Source organism: Bombus bifarius, unplaced genomic scaffold (genome assembly GCF_011952205.1).
Source record: "Bombus bifarius isolate JDL3187 unplaced genomic scaffold, Bbif_JDL3187 scf7180000009200, whole genome shotgun sequence".
Lineage (NCBI taxonomy): Eukaryota > Metazoa > Arthropoda > Insecta > Hymenoptera > Apidae > Bombus > Bombus bifarius.
In genome coordinates, this window is record NW_022884965.1 from 4,567,262 (window position 1) to 4,588,896 (window position 21,635).

At 35.8% G+C, this 21,635-nt stretch overlaps 2 protein-coding genes and 1 non-coding gene across 3 annotated transcripts in view; 2 read left to right on the top strand and 1 right to left on the bottom strand.

The window, feature by feature from the left end:
- Positions 1-151: 151 nt before the first annotated feature.
- On the bottom strand, positions 152-5,170 carry LOC117214319. The gene is made up of 9 exons (XM_033460319.1): positions 4,764-5,170; positions 3,840-3,920; positions 3,712-3,760; positions 3,544-3,634; positions 3,354-3,482; positions 3,013-3,191; positions 748-2,949; positions 555-660; positions 152-397 (listed from the first exon to the last, which is right to left on the bottom strand). The coding sequence occupies exons 1-8, from the start codon at positions 4,914-4,916 to the stop codon at positions 614-616; spliced, it is 2,931 nt and encodes a 976-aa protein (XP_033316210.1). The 5' UTR covers positions 4,917-5,170; the 3' UTR covers positions 152-397; positions 555-613.
- A 1,277-nt stretch (positions 5,171-6,447) lies between these two features.
- LOC117214298 (ecdysone receptor) overlaps positions 6,448-21,635 on the top strand; it is a 187,641-nt gene continuing 172,453 nt past the window's right edge. Inside the window, exons 1-2 of the mRNA XM_033460287.1 lie at positions 6,448-6,599; positions 8,741-8,812. The gene's annotated coding sequence lies outside the window, so the exon portion shown is untranslated. The remainder of the gene's footprint in view (positions 6,600-8,740; positions 8,813-21,635) is intronic.
- Positions 7,298-7,370, top strand: Trnav-cac. Its single transcript has one exon. It is a non-coding gene; the product is annotated as a tRNA-Val (tRNA).

Here is a 21,635-nt window from a genome sequence, read left to right on the forward strand (position 1 = left end):
ATATTCTAAAAACTATCGTGATATTATTGGAAGATGAAATATATAAAACATAGTAATTTGCAATATTTTGTAATTTAATAGAAAAATTAATATTTGGTACGAAATTTTTAATTTTTAGGAGAATCAAACTTAGGTGTATTTAAACATTCAATTTTAATATTTGAGAAATTATACAAAGCAAACATCAATATCAAATATTTGAGTAATTTGTAATCGCAACGAAAAATTTACATTAAATTCGATTTATACGCAACATACAAAAATTACAGAACTGTTTGTTTTCTATATTTTAAAACAAACGGTTTTATCAAAACAAAATACGCTTTAAATAAACTTCCAAAGACAGTTTCTACTTATCTGTGTAAATGTCGCACTTGTATAAATATACATAATAAACCTGAAAACATTTAATTATACAATAATCAGTAAAAGCGAATTATTAATAACAGTTACTTGTATCACTATTTTTTATACAATATTTGTGAATACTAGCAAACACAACACATAATAATGAATAATTATACATAATATTATAGATAAATAATCCTACATACCTCATTAAGATATAATAGCAAAAATGTATCTAACGTACATTTCAATTAATGCAGCATTCTTATTTTTGATAGAATATTGTTTGATTCCTCACACAAGCATCATGTTCTGAAATGAAAGAATGAACAAAATTAATCAAAATTAAAATGAAGTCGCAAACTAGGAATTTCTTACTAAAAAATTAATTTCAATTACCATGATTCGGTCGATAATGAAGTCCCTCTCGATTCACTCCACCCCGCCTCGAGCTCTTCATACTGCTCGCCTTTTGTAAATTAGTAACAATCGTGTCACAATCTGATTTTCCTATTTCCACCACGTTCTGTTTTGGAAGGTGAACTTCACATACGTTTGAGGACTCTTTGACGTATTGTACTTCAGGTCGGCACATGACTACCTTTCTGGGATGCGAGCATTCCTCAAAAGTAACATTCGAATGAGGCAAATTTTGTTGTTTCACATATACGACTTTGTTTTGCTCGCACGTTGGCACGAAAATAATTTTCTGCGTTGATTCTTGAGGATATGATACCACGCGATAATTAACGCCCGAGTTAATTAATTCTATATTATCGACGGAAGCAACGTGCTTATTCCTTTGCATATAAATAGGAATTTTTTCAGTCTTTGAATCGTTTTCAAATGCCAAATACTTAATCGGCTGTTTCTCCAGTATCACTGCATTTTTGATACACTGATTGTTAACGACTTGTATCGGAGGCTCTTGTTCCTCCATGGGCAAGATCTTTAAATTCTGCACGCCTTTCAGGATACCAACATCAGCTATATCTTCTTGGCAGAATCGTCCATTCTGCACCGTTCTAGATTTCTCAATTTCAGGCACATTATCATAAGGATACTCTTGCATGTTGTTCACATCATTGCATTGATCTACCACCACATAGCAAACATGTTGATCGTTATGGTATTTTTTACCGTTTTCAGATTTAGAAGGTTGCATGACCTTTCTTACTAATCCATTTTCACAAACCATTGGTTTTTGATGTACCTGTACGTGCTGCACTTCTGGTGCGCTTGCTTCTTTAAATTCTTGACTATTATAATTGGAACTATCAGAATTTTCCGAGCATCGATACGCTTTATAATAATTTCCTGGCGCTTCCTGGTAGTGTTTATATACAGTACAATTATTTTTCGATCTTTCATGCTGCAAAGGAACATTTTTTCGTATGATACAGACGTTCGACTTATCAGTCTTTCCATCTGCAATTATATTGTTTATGTATAGACAGTGTCCTATATTCCGCGAGTCTTTCTTCGTGAACATTACTGTTTTTTGTATTGGCGGATTTGTTCTGTTCACTAAAATGTCATTCGCATGGAGATTCTGCTGAGTTTGGTTGTGTTTAAAAATACTTGGTGAATCCATTACGCATGTTTGAACGTTCAGATCTTTCATTTTTGTACTATCGAATAAGGTATTTGCAGTCTTCGATTTTTGCGGCCTCTTTGAATCTTCATTCGATTCCGTTACCACGGATTGCGAAGTGAAGAGAACGTTCTGCTTCGGTGCAACGTCGAACAACATTTTCCGAGACTCTTTATTAATATGCATCGGTTCCTGGAATAGATTTAGCCGATTGTTATTATTCGCCACAACATTGTTACACCTTCGTAATATAGCAGGAATATGCTTCAAATTCTTCATTTTAACTTGCTGCATTATTTTAAAATTTTGTCCTTCCGCGTGTTTTTTTAATCCATTGTTTAAAAAATGCACTGTTTGTCTACGTTGAGTTTTGTGTTTTATTAAACGTTTCTTATCAATAGAACTATTCTGAGATTCTGCTTCTGTTTGTGCAAATAAGAGAGGTTTATTCTTATCCTTTATCCTCTCACAATCAAATTCATTTATTTCAAAATATTTCATAATACTGTTCTTGTGTGTGGAACTTGCAGAATAATTTATTTCTAGAGAAGTACGATTGCTTACATCTGTCGATTCATCCTCGTTAGATATGTTATTCATTTCGTGTGACATTTCCGGTTCAAGACTGTTCTTTATTCCTGCATCCAGGGTGTTTGACGAAGACGAATGAAATAATAAATTGGACGTATTAATTTCGTTTTTTCTTAAATTCATTTTTGGTATTAAAAATAGGTTTTGTCTTTCTTGTAAACTGTCGTTATCCTTGTTACTTTTAATATCAATATGCCAGTCTGGATTATCAATAGTTTCAGATACTAAGTTCGCGTCTTGAGGATACCCAGAAGGACAATATGCAGTGTCTGGAGGAAAAGAATCATCCATCGAAGTACTCGGTGTATCGCATTCGTTCAAAATATTACCACGTTTAATCATGTCCCGTAAACATTTATTTTGAAATGATTTTGCGTAAATAGTTCTTAATTTTTGTTTCACCTTCGTTAGCGGATCTGTCGAAGAAAAAATATGAGAAAGAGAATATTGTAATAATTAAAAAATGTAAAATAAGATACCTGGTCCGAAACAGTCTGGAAAATTTTCTTCCTCGAAATTTTCTGAACAAACAACCCTGCATAATTCTTCGTATTTACTTAATGCAAAGTTTCGTAAATTTTCAGGATCAATCGTTTTCTTTTTTTCTGCTGGTTTTTGATGGAACTCTATGTGTCCTTCATTTTTAATTCTCCTTCTTCTATAAAAAGTATGTAATTATAATAATGATTTAATTCATTTTTCTTTTACAAAAAAGAAAAAAATAAAAAGATCTGATTCTTAATTACTCTCTAAACTTACATCTTTGGTTGTTGTATATATCTTGTGTGAAAATATTCAACGAAAATTACCTGAGACTTACCCATCCACTTTACCCAAAATAGGACTGCTTTGGACACCAGGAGGAGTTGGTTGGAGTATATCTTTGATAGTAGAATCGAGTAGTAATTCTTTCTGAACCTCTATGTTGCCATTTTCAACTACAACGTCTCTGTGAATTAAAAAATACATTCATTAGAGCGAGAGTAACTTTTTATAGTGTTTTTACTTACTCTGATTTCGAGTCATAACCATCCATTAATTTAAGCACGTCTCCCTGTAGACGCGCGTTGTTTAGATCGTTCAAAGCTGCTTTCGTTTGAACTATAAATAATTATAGTATTTAATCAATTATTTTTTTTTTGATAAAACGATATATATTTATAAATTATGAGACGTACATCTTCGTATTTCTTTTCCTGCAGCACCATTTCTGTATATTCCAGCCAACTAGAATAGAAAAATCATAATTTTTATTATTGCTGTAAATAGCGTTAATTTTTTAAAATAGTGTGTTATTTATATTTACAGGTCCCGGAAGAATCCTGTTCGACAGCCTTTTTGAATTTGGCGCCTTGTTCGATTTTCCATCGATCTTCGTTTCTTTATCCTGGAAGAGATTGTCCGCAAGTAATAAATATAAAAAGTGGAGGAATGAAGATAAATTAAGTTTTCAAATATATATATTCCTTTAGTATGTCGGAACGCTGCAAAAGTTCAACGAAATTACTCAGCCAAAATTTGAATGTCATCCGGTTCTGCTGAAAAATTGCGCGTATATTATTACGATTTCAGAAATTATTTCCGAACATTAATGATAAAAAAGTTTGTTATTTAAACTAAATATACAATAATTAATTTATCAAATAATTTATATAATAGTTCTGATATGCTTCAAGTATTACAAAATTAGTAGTTATTAAAATTGATATCGTAGCAAGATGAATAACCGTGTTAAATTATACAAGATTATACATTCATATTTCTTCGTAATATGCATAATGAAGAAAAAAATAAAAAGAATGGCGCGTTTTCTTATTTTCATACTGTTCGATTTATCGATATATCTCATGAGATGCATAGCCTTAACTTAAAACTTATTCTTTATTCGATTCTATAGCAAAGTATTAATGTATATATTTATTTTCATATATGTATGTATATAACATAGTCTACGAAACATTCTTTTCAAATCCCCAAATATTATTCAATATCTGTTAATAAAATAAGAGGAAAACATTGAAGTAACTCATAAAATTTTCAATGACACATGTCAATCACCTGACATAACCAAAATTGTCGTAGAACTAGAAATATACTTTTATCAGATATAATATTACATATATTTCTATATTTGATTTATAGATGAAAATAAATAAAATATTTAAGACAAAATATACAATTTATACTATTAAAATGTGATAATAATATGCACAGATGTGTATATTGATACCTTCTTCGATTTGAATACTCTCTGATGCAGATCTGTCAAGTCCCTTTTACGTCTCTTCTTTTTCTTACGAATTTTCTGTTCTTCTCGAACACTTTTTCTTCGTCCATCGACAGATATGTCACTGGCCGCGATGTTATGCCTTGCTTTCCCCATTTTACGATAGGAGACAAGACGAATTGCGCCTTTCGAATGAGATTGACGAGCGTTTCAATGTTTGTTTACATTTCGTTACCTCGCTTCTTATGATGCTCCAAGTATCACGTGGAATGACAATATCGACATACTTTGTCTCATTCTCAGACGATAACACCATCATGCGATTAACCGAGCGATGTGTAATATTATCGACTCAGAAATCAGTTTTAAATAATCTTTTTTTGCAGTACGTTAAACGTATTTTCTAATCGGAAATAAGCTTAAAATGTATATCGAAATAAATTTAGATTTGCTAAAGATAAGAAATCGTTTAACTTACGTAAATTTGCATCTGACTTAACTTAATGATGTTTTGATAATAAAAGTATTGGAAAGTACAAATCCTCTTTAAAAAAAAAAGAGAGATGACAAATACTGTGAATTTTTATTTACACATCCATTACTGCTGAAAATAAAATTGAGTAATGATTTTTAAAATTTAATGGATGTGTAATATAATGTAATAGCTTCCAAATTTCAGAGAAACGTAATGTAATGTATGAGTCAGATTAGTTTTGGTTCCATAAAGATAGGTTTAATAAAAAGTGTCTCATAAACAAATGAACAACGACATGACGCAAAAGGTCTAAAGGAAACGTCGATAGGACATTTAGTCTTTTGTTGACATGCGTATCGCGAGGTGTTGATTCGCGTGTAATATTCACTATTATCAGTGGATAGTTGTTTTATAATATTATTTTCAATGATTATTCTGTAAAAGAATATTTTATCGTCTGTTTTTAAATCACTGGAAATATTTTAAAATATTTTAAGTGTTCTATATACATAAATACAGGCAAGTAAGCATATCCTTTTTAATGTGAAGGGTAAGGGGAAAAGCAAGAATGCCATTACGTCACAAGATTAGCATTAAAAAGTTTTATTGCGAAAATAATTAAGCTTCAATATTTTAGCCTATTAGAAAAGGAACAACATTCAATGAATCCATTTGTATCGTTCATAAAATGAAGTTTATAACTTAGCCGTCATAAAAAAGAACGATTAATAAAATATTCATAATTTTTATCTGTATTTTGTTCCAGTACAAAATAAACATTCCCTATTTGTAACCAATATACCAAATCTTTAATACTATATATCTTATAGAGACATTTTGAACATTACAATCGTTGATAGGTTTGCAATCCTAGTTTTTATAAACAAAATATGTTATAAAATGGGAAATCACGAAGAACAGACGTTTCTCGTTCTTTTTCCTTACCCTTCACACGATACATTCAAAGACAGCTAAAGTCAAGTGTCTGTACATAGATCAATTTTTTTCAAAATTACAAATTTTAATTATTATATTAAAAAGTTGTTTTAACGTAAACGTTAATAAATAGACAGAAATTGATTTTCTGGGGGTGAAATATTTTAGTAAGAATTATTTTTATGTATATTAAAACACTCAATTGATCCATTTGTGTCGACTCCATATTAGTTTTGTCCGAATTCAATTTGGAAATGTACGCGTCGTGGAATCTTGTGATATTTTCGGTATAATTAGTGGTTTTACGAGTGTTAATAATATTAATGGTCGTTGTGTTACGAATATTTATGTGCTTTGAGTTAGTGATGATAATAATCAGACGTGTTGACAGCTTACTACAACATTTCCTACCATTGGAAAGTTGAAGGGTAAGTGTATTCTTATTTGGAACATGTTATATACCTCTGATATTATAGTTGTGTAGTATTATGCCTTTTTTCTCTACTCTATATTATGTAATATTCGTAATATACAGAAATTTCAATATATTTCTCATACTCATTACAGTAAATACCTATACATTTATTATAATATAATCACATTTATTATTATTATTATATATATATATATATATGATACAAATATATATATATATATATATATATATATATATATATATATATATGATACAAATATATATATATATATATATATATATATATATATGATACAAATATGCTATATATATATATATATATATATATATATATGATACAAATATATATATATATTTGTATCATACTACGTAATTAAACATATAACATATACTGCTATATAGATATAATACGAATATACTATATATATATATATATATATATTTACTACAGTAATAAGTATCAGAAACATTGTGACATTTTTATATGTCATATAGACATATAAAACATAGACCTATATATTATACATATAATACAAAAATATAAAATTTTTAATATAGTATTATGTGTCATATCATATCTCCAATTTAGGGTAAATTGTAATGATTAATAAGATTATATATTTTATAAACCAAGAAATAGGAACTAAAGTATAGTAAATTTTCCGCTTTGAGAAAACACTTCTCAACAACGTTTCCGTAGTGTAGTGGTTATCACGTGTGCTTCACACGCACAAGGTCCCCGGTTCGATCCCGGGCGGAAACAGTTTTTATAATTCTCTTTTTGTAACTTATAAATACTAGTCATTTTTATTTCCATGATTAGATCAAGATAGTAAGATATTTTCCTAGATATTATACCGAAAATATAAATATCTTCGATACTTCATTTAAGGTAGCATTAATTAAATGTTATCTAATAGTTAGAATCATGTTAGCCATGTTTCTACAGAATCGCTTTACCGACAGAGGATATTATCCTACGTTACCCTCCACTGTAATTGCTAATTTATATCGGGATGAGATCTAGTTCGTATATTTTGAACTAATAGTGCACTCTAAGTTTTAAATGTTTTAATTAATTAGCTCCATTTTATATAATAACTGCACAAAAAAATTAATTAATTTTATGGATGGTGCGATTTATCAAATTTATAGAAAATCTTTTCAATGGATCAATTTTAATGTTTTTCAGTTAATCGATCATTACATAATTTACTTATTTCATTAGCTTGATTCATATTTGACTATTCATTTTTATATTCTCTTTATAATGAACACATGTTTCATTTTTTGTAGAAAACTATACTTTCATTTTATTTTCCGTGATAAGTCTGTAATATAATTTTCATTTTTATATATTAGATTTCATTTATTACAAACTTTTCAAAGAAACAGTGATAAAATTTAATTTATTCTACAGAAACGGAATATCTGTCGATAAACGCATATGTATGTACAGATAAATATCATAGCGTTAGCTTCGTTTTCCTACAGGTGGTGTACAGATGCACTCTTTGACATGAACAGTCTGTAGAATTTCATGCATTTAAATTCTATTTCCCATAAATATGTACGTGTAACGTCACATCGAAATATACAGATTAATTTATAGTCTACTATCACATAGCAAAATACACATTTTAATACAATACGTATAGTAACAAATTTCAAACTTTACACACACAAAAGCATTCTATTTTTACTCTTTCATTCGTAATATGAAATTATTCGTAGAATTTTTTACAATTTGGTATTAAGCTTTTCGAACGAAGTGTTGCCACTGTTTCTATTGGTCACTTCTATTTCATGTTCTGCAACTGTTTGTCATGATCCATCGTATATTTCAAGTCTCACTTTATCGTCTGGCTGCGTAATTACGGTGGAGGTTTATGAGGCCCAGTGTGAGCTAGTCTTGAATCGAAACTCGAATTACATCGCGAAATAACCAAGTTCGATGAGGCCGTAACACTTAACCTTCCCTATTCAAAATTACTTTTCCGCGTGCTATATATTCGATTTTTCAAATACAATATGTCTATTTTTACTTTTATTGCCTTGGCTACTTTATAGCCCATTAAAGTTGCACTTAAGAATTGGGTATACGATAAATCACTTATAATTTTTCTGTTACAGTATCCTGTTTCTCGACACAGTCAGCGATTTAGGGAGGGGGAGACAAAATCACTGCTGCCTCGTCGTCTTCCGGTGAGTCATTTGTACTTTCATTACTTTTTAACGCCAGAATTTTATACCAAGTTAATCGAAATGATCGGATGACGTTTCGTAAAAATGAATAAATAATTGTAAATTGAAATTACAAATTTCAAGAAATCCCACCTTCTCAAAAATATTCTTGCAACATTTCAATTTCCATTATTACGAAAGCCGTCGAATTCCATTATTTCGGACTTTTCGCAAATAGAATGCAATCTTCCTCCTTCATTAAGCCATACTCTCAAGAACAAGTTCGTTCAATTATGTCGACAACAGAGCGAGTAGAAAGCCTAAAGAAAAAAAAAAGAGAACAACGAGTCTCACTTGGACCCATTCCTATGAACAATCACGAAAGTATCGAACAATGCTTCATAAAAATCAGCACAAAGTGCTAAACTCTATATTTCCCAGGACTATATCCCACGTGTATCACGGTTGAAGAGCGCATTATACGAAACACAGCGATTGTTATCGCCAGGTTGACTAATTGCAAGGACGATTTTTAACGCGAAAACTTGGACGTGGTTGGGCATTGTCGCTCGTGACTACGAACTTATTAAAACCGACGTATATATCTAATTAAAGACAGAAAAAGAGAGACTCGTTGTCTATAGGTCGGTAAAGAGCCCTCTGGCTTGGTAAGTGGCGCTGAAGGATTTTCAGCCCCTGCTCAACACGGTTTCGTTTCAACGAACGAGAATGTCGCATAGTCATAAGATTATAGTACTACTTCGTGTTTGCGTTGTATCGACCAACTGTGATATATGTTACAGCGAAATTGAAATGTGCGAGATTGAAATAATTTTCAAATACTGAGATATTTTGAAGCTTCTATAGTCACGGAATTGAGAGTTAATAAAGACAGGTTAAAAATAGTAATACTACTAATACACTAATAAGACTAATTAATACAGAGAATTGAATACGAAATTCATGGATCTCTATAATCGACTGCGTATAATGCAGTAGTTGACTGCACTATCGACCGTGTGCGACCGTTGCATCGCGTCGCGGTGTCGTGACGTCACAGTCACTAATGCCCGAGTTACATAAACCCCCATTGCGTGTGTTCTGTGTATCTCTCTCTCTTCTCTCGCATTTGCTGCGTGCTTGTCTCGTTCCACCTCCGCCTACTATATCCTCCTCGCTCTTCGAGAACGCGTCTATGCACTTCGAAAGTGTCTTTGGCACTTATTTCAGTATTCTCAGCCTAATTCGTGAGAACAGCGTTCGTTGTTTTAGCCTTTAACACGTCGACTGTCACGCAAATTTTATATGTCGTTAATTAAGTAATAATGAATAATGATAAAGTAATATTTAATTTTTGAGAAATATCACTTCGTATTTTCGCGCTTTTTCTTTCACAGTGCATTATCATTCACGTTACCGAAATTTTGTTCATGAAGCTTAGCTTATTTTGATGATCCTAAAGAGTTTACGAATAGGTAAGATAGGTCACCGATGACCAGCAGCAGTTGCAGTCAACCCGTTAAAGATTGTCACGAGTGAAATTTCACTTGATAGAAATTTCATTTCGATATTCGATAGGTTGGTAATCGTGTCATTTTTCTTTGCGTATCGAAACGTTTTTAGATTCGTCTGCCAATTAATACAGTATCGTGGTACTTTCGTAGAACTCCTTTATGGGGTGAGTCTAGGGCTGGTTCGGCTATTTATATCCACCGACTGGTATGGTCACTTCCCTTCTTTCTTGGCAATAGAGGTTATTGCAAGTCCTCGAGAAACGACCTAAAGAATCGCAAGTTTTTTTATCTTGTCTGAGGGAGATAGGCTGGTAGATTTAGCGAGGCAAACAGGAAGAATCGACTGGATCGAATCGTGTGTACCCAGCTACGCGCATATCCCAATTTCAACCTACTAATTTCAAAACCACGAAATTCCTTCGAAATTCTTTCGTTGCAAATCAAAATTTTCACCGCGATCCGACAAAAGCGCGAATACGGATTACCGACGATCAACGATTACCGACGGTCAGTGATTACCTTTAACAACATAGAGTCGCGAACATGTCATTTGGATGAAAGTTTGCAGCCTCGAAGATCAACAAAAAATGGCACGTGTTTGTTTTTAGCTACTCGGTAACTCAAGGTTAAGGGACGAAGCGTTCCTGCAAAGTTCGATCCCGTAACACCTCACAAACGATCGCTAATAGAATAAAGTCTCGTTAACGAAACTCGATACAGACGATATTTAGGAAAAATTCCGACTGATCGTAGCGCACCGTCATTTACAAGGGAACATTTCGCTGAAAACGATTAAAGAGTTAGTAAGCAGCGATCTCCGTGCAGCGCTCCGCGAACGTAGCGAACAGCGAGGAAGGAGGAAACGTTGTCCGCGATGAGAATGTATCAATCAGCACAATTTAACTCGGCGTTAGCTGCGGAAGGGTGAAGGGGCGGTGAAGGGGGGCTAGTAGGAGAGAGACAGGAGCGTAATAGAAGCAGGATGGAGGCGAGTAGGAAATAAAGGCGAGGGACGACGATATAGAGGAGCAAGCGAGAGGTTAGAGGAACAAATGCAACGACAAAGAAGCCAGCAGACCAACAGAGACTAGTAGAAAGGTTAGAAAGGGAGAGAGTAGGAGATAGAGAAAGATGGTGGACGATATGGAATCCGTGGGATCGGGGAAGGCCTGAAGGAACAAGCGCTGTTAAATTATAAATAATTTAATACGCGTTGTAAGGTTAGTTGATAAGTACCGTTGCAGTTCAAGTATCGAAACGTTTAAGGTATACAGTGGCCCAGGAAGTATTTCAACGCTTATCGCGGAATCTTTTGCTGAGATTTTGTCAAATTTGTTCGCACGGTCGCACTATAATTAGTTTAATAGGAATTATAACAGTATAATTTGAAACCAATTTCCAATGCAAATTGAAAGTGTATACGGAAATTACGAGATATTTATTGCATACATATACTTAGTGAGAAATTAGTATAGCGCATGAATAGTAAGTCTTAAAGGTACGATTAACGCTAGAGGTGGTCTGGCTGGATATCGTGGCTTGTTAACACTGAGAATAATCGACTTTGTTCAAATACTTCGCTGGTTTTCGCAAAGTATATGCTCCCAAAATATGTCTCGTAACTTGTATAAAGATCGTTAGATCCATCGCTAACCTTGCCAATACAATCACGATAACCTCTTCGCTAATGAGATCTCCAAATGCTTCGTCCAAATGTATACGTAAGAAATTTCCAAAGAAGTGTCGGAGGATTCTCGCCAGCCGCTGTACGCAATGAAACGAAGAAATTAACAGAATGCCGGCTTCCCAGAGATATTCGTATAATATCGGTTTCGAGTGGGAGAAGGAGGATGACGGCGATCAGGGAGGAGCAGGAGATGCAAATGCGAAATTCGCTGGATTAAACGAGGGATGGGGAGTAGGAGGGTTTAGAAGGGAGAGCAGAAAATAGAATGAATATAGGAAATAAACAGGGACGGGTAAGCGAAGGAGCGAGGAAGAGCGAGTTAGAAGAGTGGAGACGGAGAGAAACCGGAGGCCTTGAACTGCTGCGGCGGTCGGCATTGCAACTTTCCGCTCTATAGATCTCTCTGTTGCTCTCGAGTGTCTCTCTTCAGACCATTTCCCTCTCCTCGAACACGTTGCTGGAGCACGAACCATCTTTCTTCGATCGACGCTTCCCCGTCTTCGTTCACGTTCTCTGCCTCTATTTACATCGTTCCTCTGAAAGTCCCCTGTGGCTCGATGGTAATAATTATATATTTCTTTCGTTCGCTGCGTGCACTCGCTCCACAGAGGCCGGAAGTCTTATTGATTCGCGTTTTGGCGCTCGATGAAACCTCGCTTTAGTTCGACTTTTCGAGTTTTGATGCGTCGACACACGCGTGGAAGATCGCAGTACAGCGCTCCATTTAGGAAATTTCAATATGCAGTTTAATCGAGGAAATCTAGGGAATTCCGATATAGAGGTATGTTCGGGGAATGTTTTCTTAATCTGTCAAGGTTGGCACAAGTAGTAGGAAATATTTTCGGACGCTGATTAGATAATGGATAGTTACGAGAAAGTGCACTTTCGCACAGTTTTCGACATTTCGACTTAATTCGATGCGCAAACTTTGTACGTACGAATTTGCAGTCTCGCTATACATATACGGACGAGGTTAGTTTCGACGTAGAGTTTCATTTAAGAAATTTTAGAGGAAATCGGTACACGCGATGCCTTTTCGTAAACTCTTGGGAATTTTTCGTCTGATTTATAATTAGGCAAAAAGACAGTAAATTAAAAAATCGAGGTTCTTTGTAAGAAATACAACAATGTTTATAAAAGAACGTCATGTATATAACCTCTAAAAAAAAAAAAAAAAACGTAAGAAATCTTCTAGAAAAAAATATCGTATAAACAAATAGGAGAAGAAAAAACTTGGTGTATATAAATAGGGATAAAAATTCGTAAAAACGCAGAAACAAAACGGGTACGGAGGAACGTGAGCGTGCGTTATGCATCAGAGATCCGGCACCTTGAACTTTTATCACGTGCGCGAACAGAGACGCGATAATAAGAGGCGGGATTGTTGTTTGCATAAGCGAACGCGTAATCGAATACCAGGAAACAATGCTTCGCGTGCGAAAATCGTGTTTCTGAGTCAACGATCGGGACCTCGGGTTTCTTGCACTCGATTTTACGCCCTCGAATATCCGTCCGGCTACTCGGACAGAAATAATCCGGCCGACACCGGATACATTTTTGTTAAGTTCGCCGTTCGCCGTGGCAAAACGGTTTCTCGCGAAACTCTGGAATGTTTTCGACATCGAAGCTTCTTTTTCAATTTTTCCCTTCTTTTTTTATTTTCCTCTGGACAGCGAAAAATAACGCGTATAGATCGATTTAAGATGATTTCGTTAGGGTTAGTCTCGACGAAATTACGAGATCTTTAAAGAAGCGCGAAATGATTTTAATCGTTGGTAAAATTGGTGGAATAATTGGTAAAACAGATTTGGAACGTGAAATGTTCGGGACATTGAGTTCTATTAATATTCTGGGGATATTGCGACTTAGGGAATTGTCTAAAGATTGGCATTTGCAGATGGAGCTAAGTGACTCGAGGATTGCTTAACTAGTCGACCTTTAGGTTAGGCTGCAATTAGAATTACGCAATGACGATCCAGGAAATTATACAAAATTACGACCGAGTTATTACAAAATCGTTCTGATACTCCATGAAAGCAGCTAAATTTTAGAAAATGGTTATAAAAATATCCTCGTTCGATAGATGAGATCGGAATTCAAATAATATTTCCATAAACATCGAAGTAATTCCTTTGCGAATCAACGAAAACGTAACAAAGTTTGACACGGACTAAAGAAGGTATGAAAAACTCTTTTCCATTAGCAACAAAAAGGAAAAGGGCGTTTTTGGCGGCGAGTCGAGCGAACAGTGGTGCCTGAAACAACAGTCAGAAGATTCATTAGCCCAGGCTGAACAAAGAATGTCGAGTGACTCAAACGATAAACATTCGTATGAAGTTTCTCGGAGTTTGTTGTGGCCGTGATCGCGCCACGATTTCGCGTCCGGTGGATTATTGCGATCCTTCCTATTGTTGGCTCGTTATCAGGAAGTTTTGCCAAAGACCAACCCGTGATATCTCCGTCGGAGCTATCTCTCGATAGGAACGATCGAAATGAGTCAGATAGCCTCTGTCTACGCCGGAGTGTTGCAAGTTCAAGTTGAAATTAGGATATCTAACCTCAAAAGTGAGCTAACCTATCAAGGTGATTGATCTTAGAACGAACTTAAGTACTGGCATATAGTGGTGGAAACTTTCACGTTTCGTAATATTTTTCTTAGTTTTCTTTTTTAAATAAACAACAACGTTCGCGAGTAATGCAGGGAATTAAACGGGCAAGCCCTGTAAGTTAAATATACGCCCGCCTAACCTAAAATATCAATGTGTATAGAAAAATCTAATTTCTATCTATATAATGTCATATTAAATCATATTGCAGTAGAATGGTATTTTTGTCCAATCGCCTCATATTTTTCTCCGTTAAATTAATTCTCTACGAGTTCCTCGAGTTTACTTCCAATTTATTTACCCGTTGGTCGATGAACTTCTTATCAGCAAAAATAGTGCGGTTTTATAATATCTTAATTGTGACAGCTGCTTTTACAGTGTCTTTGCTTGGAACCACTGTATTTTGGTAATTCGGTTTATTTTCACGCTGGATCGGATGAAAATGCAACTATGCAAGTTGATGGAACGCGAAGATAGGAGGTACAACGTCTACTTCAACAATTAAAATTTCCCTTATTCATAAAGGGTAACGTCTGCGTCAAACGTGATCTACGATAGATCGAATCATTAAATATCGCGTCTACGTTGACGTAAATTGCATCGTAACGGCCGAGTTAGCCGAGACCTTTTTATAGTTCCACGAAGAGACGATTCTGTCGATGGTTACGTATAAACGATCTTTTTATAGAATATGATATTTCGTCAAAAAATATGCATATGCAGAAAGACCTGGATCGTTAATTCTCACTGACAGAAATTTTAAACAAGACGAGAGAAAGGCTAACAAATTTATTTCCAATAGTTTCCTCGTTTATCGACTGCAAAACTATACGTTGACGTTTATGTGGTTAAATGTTAATCTTGTCGAATTGAAAGCTGCACAGAATTCCTTCCTTTCTATCGACAGTCGTTTTATAGCTAAAGCCACTAGTTGAAACCAGAGCGATGCTCAAATTTTGTCGTTACGTTGTCCTGAAACAAAAATAACCTTACAATAGAGATACTGAAAGCGCGAACAATTTTATTTAAACAAAGGCGAAGACCATCGCGAACAATAACGTACATCGGGAAATGCAACTTAAAGTCCATAAATTTCCCTTTTTCTCAGGAGAAATGAAAATCGATCGATTCACCAAACGACCAAGACCTGTTACGGTGTTTTTTCAATAGGTGACAAATAACTGCCATACCAACAGAGCTGCACCATAAACGTGTATCTCGCTGATCGAAGAGCGATCTGTTGGCGATTTAAAGTCACGTGATGCGTCAGATCGTGGCTCAGCCATGTATACATGATAGTTAACGAGGACGATAACAGGGTCGCCTGCTCGCGTATACGTGCTCGTGAATCTGCATAGTAGCGCGGTTAAAGAACCAGGTTATTACCAGCGATTCAACCCTGACATTTCGTACGATGACGCTAATGCCTTACACGTATATACAGAGAATATACCGGTCGGGGTTAGGTTCACGCTCATCGTCAGGCTATCAACAGAGAGAAAGAGAACTTTGTTTCGATGGCTGCTTCAAGCAAGAAAGAGGTCAAGGGACCAAAATAAACGGAAAAACCGAAGAAGCTTGCGGGTTGCTCGTCGGCGATTCACCAATTACACGCGAAACTGTTGGTTTTCCAGTTGTTCGTCAATCGATAATGGTGACGCGAGCATCGGTAAGCGTCGGTAAAGCGAAAGTATCGTAATAATGTGACAAGAAAAAGTCCACGGATTTTCATGAATTTTTATACGTTTATATCTATTATATGTTGTTATATATATTTATTATACGTTTTTTTATGCTTATACGCGTAAGTAAAATGGCACCTAAATCGAGATTCGTTTCATCTGTTAAACATGGTAATAAATACTGCATTTTGAATATCTTGTAAGTATTGGCACATCATACGCATTGCGTGCATTTTTGCATCTTCAAATGCCCTATACACGCGCAAGAATCCGCAGTCTAGTAATAATTGAGAGTTTACTTGTCCAAGTATTCCGTTGCGAGTTTTCGATTTGAAACCGATTTAAAAGGAGGAGCAAAAATATTCGCTGTGCCGAGCAAACCAACGATACGTTAGGTTCCGCGCAAAGAGGTTACAAAGAGATTCGACGCAACAGATTACATATTCGATGATGCCGAAACGCGAGTCAGAGAGTGCGAAACACTGTTGGTTCAGGTGATTAAACCGAACGCGCGCGGCCAATGGAATTTTTCATTCTGTGTCTGCTTCTTTTTTTCTCCTTGCTTGTCACGTTTTCCTGTGTTTCTCGCGACCAATTGCGCAAACTGTTTCCCACACGAAATTTTGTACATCAGATAAAAAGAACCTGCATGGTATTCTCTATTTCCCTAGATTATTTGTCCTGGGAATAGAATCATTTTTTGACGGATTTCGGACGAGGAAAATTGCGTCTCAGCGCTGTCATACTTATCTTTATCTGCTCTGATAATTAGTTAGAATAATTAAATTCGACCAAATTATGGTTAAAGGTATCGATAACGATCGACGACAGCTGACAATAATTACCAACAGTTGCTAGTGACAATTGGCGAAAGTTGATAGTAATTAATAGGAATAGTTGGTAATAATCTATCATGCAGTCAGATGCGAAAAAATATTGCAAGTACGCGATGATGTTTGACGATAGTTGACGGAAATAATTGATAACAGTGAATAGTAGTTAACAATGGTGATCGACAATAACTCGTAACTGTGCTCGACAACAGCTAATAATAATCTATCACGATGTGAAATGTAAAAATATCTCCCGCGAAAAGTATCACCTATGTTATTTTTGGTTAGGTTAAATGAAATTTCAGCAGTGGTAAAAGCGTTCAACATGGAATATAAAATTCGGCTCGTAAAATCAGCTGGCTATAAAGGATTATGAATTGGAAGTAAAATAAGCGGTTTTTTGAAATACTAAAAGTCAGTGGAATGGTTAAGATTTACGAGAAGAATGGAATTCGTAATTGGCGACGAGGCGTGGCAATGGGCAGATTTTACGGGACGATCCTTTAACGATAGCGACAACGACGAGGGAAATGTAAGTCGACTGGCAAAGGCTAAAGCCAGTGTAAAGGGGTGGTTATCGAGCGGTGTCTCCTCACAAAGCTCTCCTCGTACGCATACAGATCGGTCTAAATCAATACGTACGACTGTCGACGTGCCTGCAAGGTACACGTCTGTATATTTAGATACGCTGCTCGCCGCTCGAAAATCCATCGGAATATTCGATTTCGTCGACTGATATTAACCAACAGAGTTATTGCGTTTTCCAACTTTTGTTTATCTATTTATTTAATTTTAGTAACGAGCGTGTTTGCAGCGCGAAGTATTTTAGTGTATTCGATGTTTCGCATACAAATTATTATTTATCGATGTCGAAAGCGGACGAACCATGGACGATCGTAAGGGAATAAATAGATGTGCGTAGAAAGTTAGTTAGAAGAAAGTGCTTAGGAAAATTGAGGAAATAAAAATTGGGGAATTCGTGGGAAATTTTTCAGCGGGTAATCGGAATAAGAAAACGTTTAGGAAAATTGTCAGAAAACATTTAAGGTAGCAAGGTATTCAGAATTGGAGAAGCTCGAGGAAAATACTCGGGAAATATTCAGAATAATAAAATACACAAAGAAGTCGACAGAAAACACTTAGAAGAAGAGGCTTCTCAGAAGGTGTTCAGAGTGAGAAAATATTTAGAGAAATTCTCGGGAAATATTCGGAAGGAGATATTTAGAGTAAAAAAATTTCCACGGTTATCAAATTTCCAGGAAATATTCCGATTGAAAAATCACTTAGGAAAATAAGAATAAATGTCTTTATTACCGTAAAATAACGTATTCTAAAATCCTTTGAAATCACGCAGATTTTTCGATGAAAATTGTTTGATGTTTCAACTTTGCTTAACATTTTCCTGAAATACAAATTTCGTAATCCGCGCTACATTCTCTTTAAGTTTGTCATTTTTCTTCTTTCTTTCACGAAAAAAGATTCCCAGTTATAGAGCTTAAAATAAAGGCCGCGCAGTGCGTAGGAATCGTAAAGTAGAAGCGGCCTATAAGAGTCAGACACCAGCGAGTCTGCCATTGTCGATTATTTTCTACTTCACAATAGATTTCTGCTCTACAGTAGTAACGCACGTATAGTCAGACACTAGCGTCCTATACTACTGGAAAACTCCTCCATTGAAACGTTTTCTCTATTTTGCAACCGTTGTATTCTCTGAACGAACACGTGCCATTATTACTGCTCCGAGTAAAACCGTGTCATTTTTTCGCAATTCTTTCTGATTCACGGTTTTCGGTGCCAATCGCGTTCTTTGATAAAAATCGAGCATATTGCCCAGGCATTTCACTCGTATTTTATTTATTTACAGAGAAGCACTCGACCGTTAACAACGCATCAATCGAAGAACGATGAATTTATCGTTCGATAAAATACATTTTCCAAATTGCAGTAATTCTATGAAAAAAGGTTGCCTTGAAATTTCTCGTTTATCGATCTTGGTCAAACATTCTCGACAAAACTCGCACATAGACTCGATCAATTTTCCTATTCCTACCATGTAAACGATAATTGAACAGAAGTTGGCGGATATCAAAATTCAGCAACTTTGACAATTCACGAAAATCTGTCTAAATTCTAATTTATCAATCTTCCTCGAACAACGTGATTCACTATCGAAGTTCGTTTTTCTACGAAACATTCACAGACCTGGTGACGAATTCACAAATATCAAAGCTCCTCGATAAATTCAACGATTCTTCTGCACCACCAGTTCTGTCCGTTCTTTTGTTTATAAAAAAAACCTTGTCCAGGGAAGGATCGTGTTTTCGATCGTGGATCCCGATAATTGGCGCTGGGTGGTTCGAAAATAGGTCTCCCGACGGGGAGTAAACAGAGCGTAGATATATAGAGACGAGGATGTCGGCAGCGCGGCATAGAGACGGTTCGAACTTGTAAGGAACGAACGAGGTAAGCCCGGCCAGCTGTGGCCCAGCTTGGTTGCATCGGGTCGATCAATAAACGCGGCTGACGGTAGTGCAGTTGGCCGCGCGTTAGGCGTCGCGACGCCCCACGGGCCAGGTCTAAATTTCGGCCGCTGCACCGGTGCCACTGTGTCGCCAGCCTTCCCGTTTTTCCCTCACTGCTCCTCTTTCCCTTTCTGCCGCCAACCCGAACGCGCTTTCGTTCCTGGACGCGTCGCGACGCCACGCTCGACCGACTTTGCTTCGCATAGTCGATAACTATCGCTATATCAAATCCACAGAAAGCTGCATTTTTATCCACAGCGAGTGGCTTACTATCGTTTCGTTAGTCGAAGCAAATTGATTCGAATCGGTTTTTAATTCTTCGTGAATTTATTCATTTCGTTACGTACACTGACTGCTGATAGAAATATTTTATGTACAGTAGCGAAGGAAAGCGTATGGTTTATAGTAAAGAAGAAAGATTCATAGTTGTGTTATGATAACTACCCTACAGAGTATTACACGTATGTACCATGTACCATGTACCATGTATCGTGTACCATGTACCATGTACCATGTACCATGTACCATGTACCATGTACCATGTACCATGTACCATGTACCATGTACCATGTACCGTGTACCGTGTACCATGTACCATGTACCGTGTACCATGTACCATGTACCATGTACCGTGTACCGTGTACCGTGTACCATGTACCATGTACCATGACTATACTATATCGTACTATACATGTTTATTAATAAGCTAGAATGGGGCTGTGATATGCATGAAACGAAACGCAAGAAACGTATGTACGTATATCTATATATGTATATGGATATATAAGTTGGAAATTACGTGGCATTACAGAGGGTTATTTTCGTAGCGCGATGTAGAAAGAAACTTCCTCTGTCTTCGTATAAGCCGTCTGATGTTGGAAGATCGATTTCTCGTATTGTATCGTAGCTTTTTATCTTCCCCACCCTTTTAATCTTTATTTAATAAATAAAGTAGAAGCTTCCCCTGTTCTTTAGCGAATGCAGCCTTTCGTTACGTAAAGCTTTTGTTATTAGTATAAAATGCTCGTATCGTTTGAACTCTGTCTTCCATCTGCATTCAAATTCTAAAAAAAAAAAGAGAGAGTATAGAACTTACCTTCGAGACACTTCATTGGTAATACAAAATTCATATTTAAATAATACATACATACAATATAATAATACATACAAATTCACAATAACATCTTGGTGAGGATAAAGAACTGTCCCGTCAGGTGAACAAAGTTTACCCTGCGTGTCCCTTATTTTTCCTTCGGGGTGGATGGAAACAGAGGAGTTTGAGGATAAGATATCGAATTGGAGAAATGCAAACGCGTGGTGCGGTTGCGACATCCCCGACCTAGGCCATATTTTCGCGAGGACAGGTCTGGATTGGTCGAAAATATACTTCCAAGACCGAGTTCGCACAGGGTAGGGGACTTGTGGGCGTGTATCCAAAATTGCTTCCGATTTATAGATGGAACTATGGAACTTCTCCATAGTAGTTTATTAAATAATGTATTTTAACAAGCGTTCAAGTACTTTCACGAGCCACTGACGATACGAGAAGATGGCTAGCGAGATGACACAGACGGGACAAGGCGAGCATGCAAGAGCAGTACCCACTCCCTCGATCGCTTGCTGTGTGATTTCCTCTCAGTTACCATGTGATTGTTGTTTGAACATCCGACGCTTTCGACCAATGTGCTGTCCGAAATAATGAATCAGGTCCATACTCTATCGCCTAGGTTACCTTCCGGTAAACGTTATCAAAAGTAACAATTTTTTGTATAACATTTTCCTGCTAATAGCTACGAAGCTGTGAAAATTATTAGTGGGAAGAAAAACGTTAAAGATCGCCATAAGAAACGAGAATTATGATATTTAGATACACGCGTAATATTTACTTAAAAAAGAAAAAAACAATCTGGAGATAAAGAGGTTGTCATACGATAGTCGAATAAGCTTCGTTAATTGCCAATTTTATTGTTACACATATACCACGTATAGCGCAGTACTGT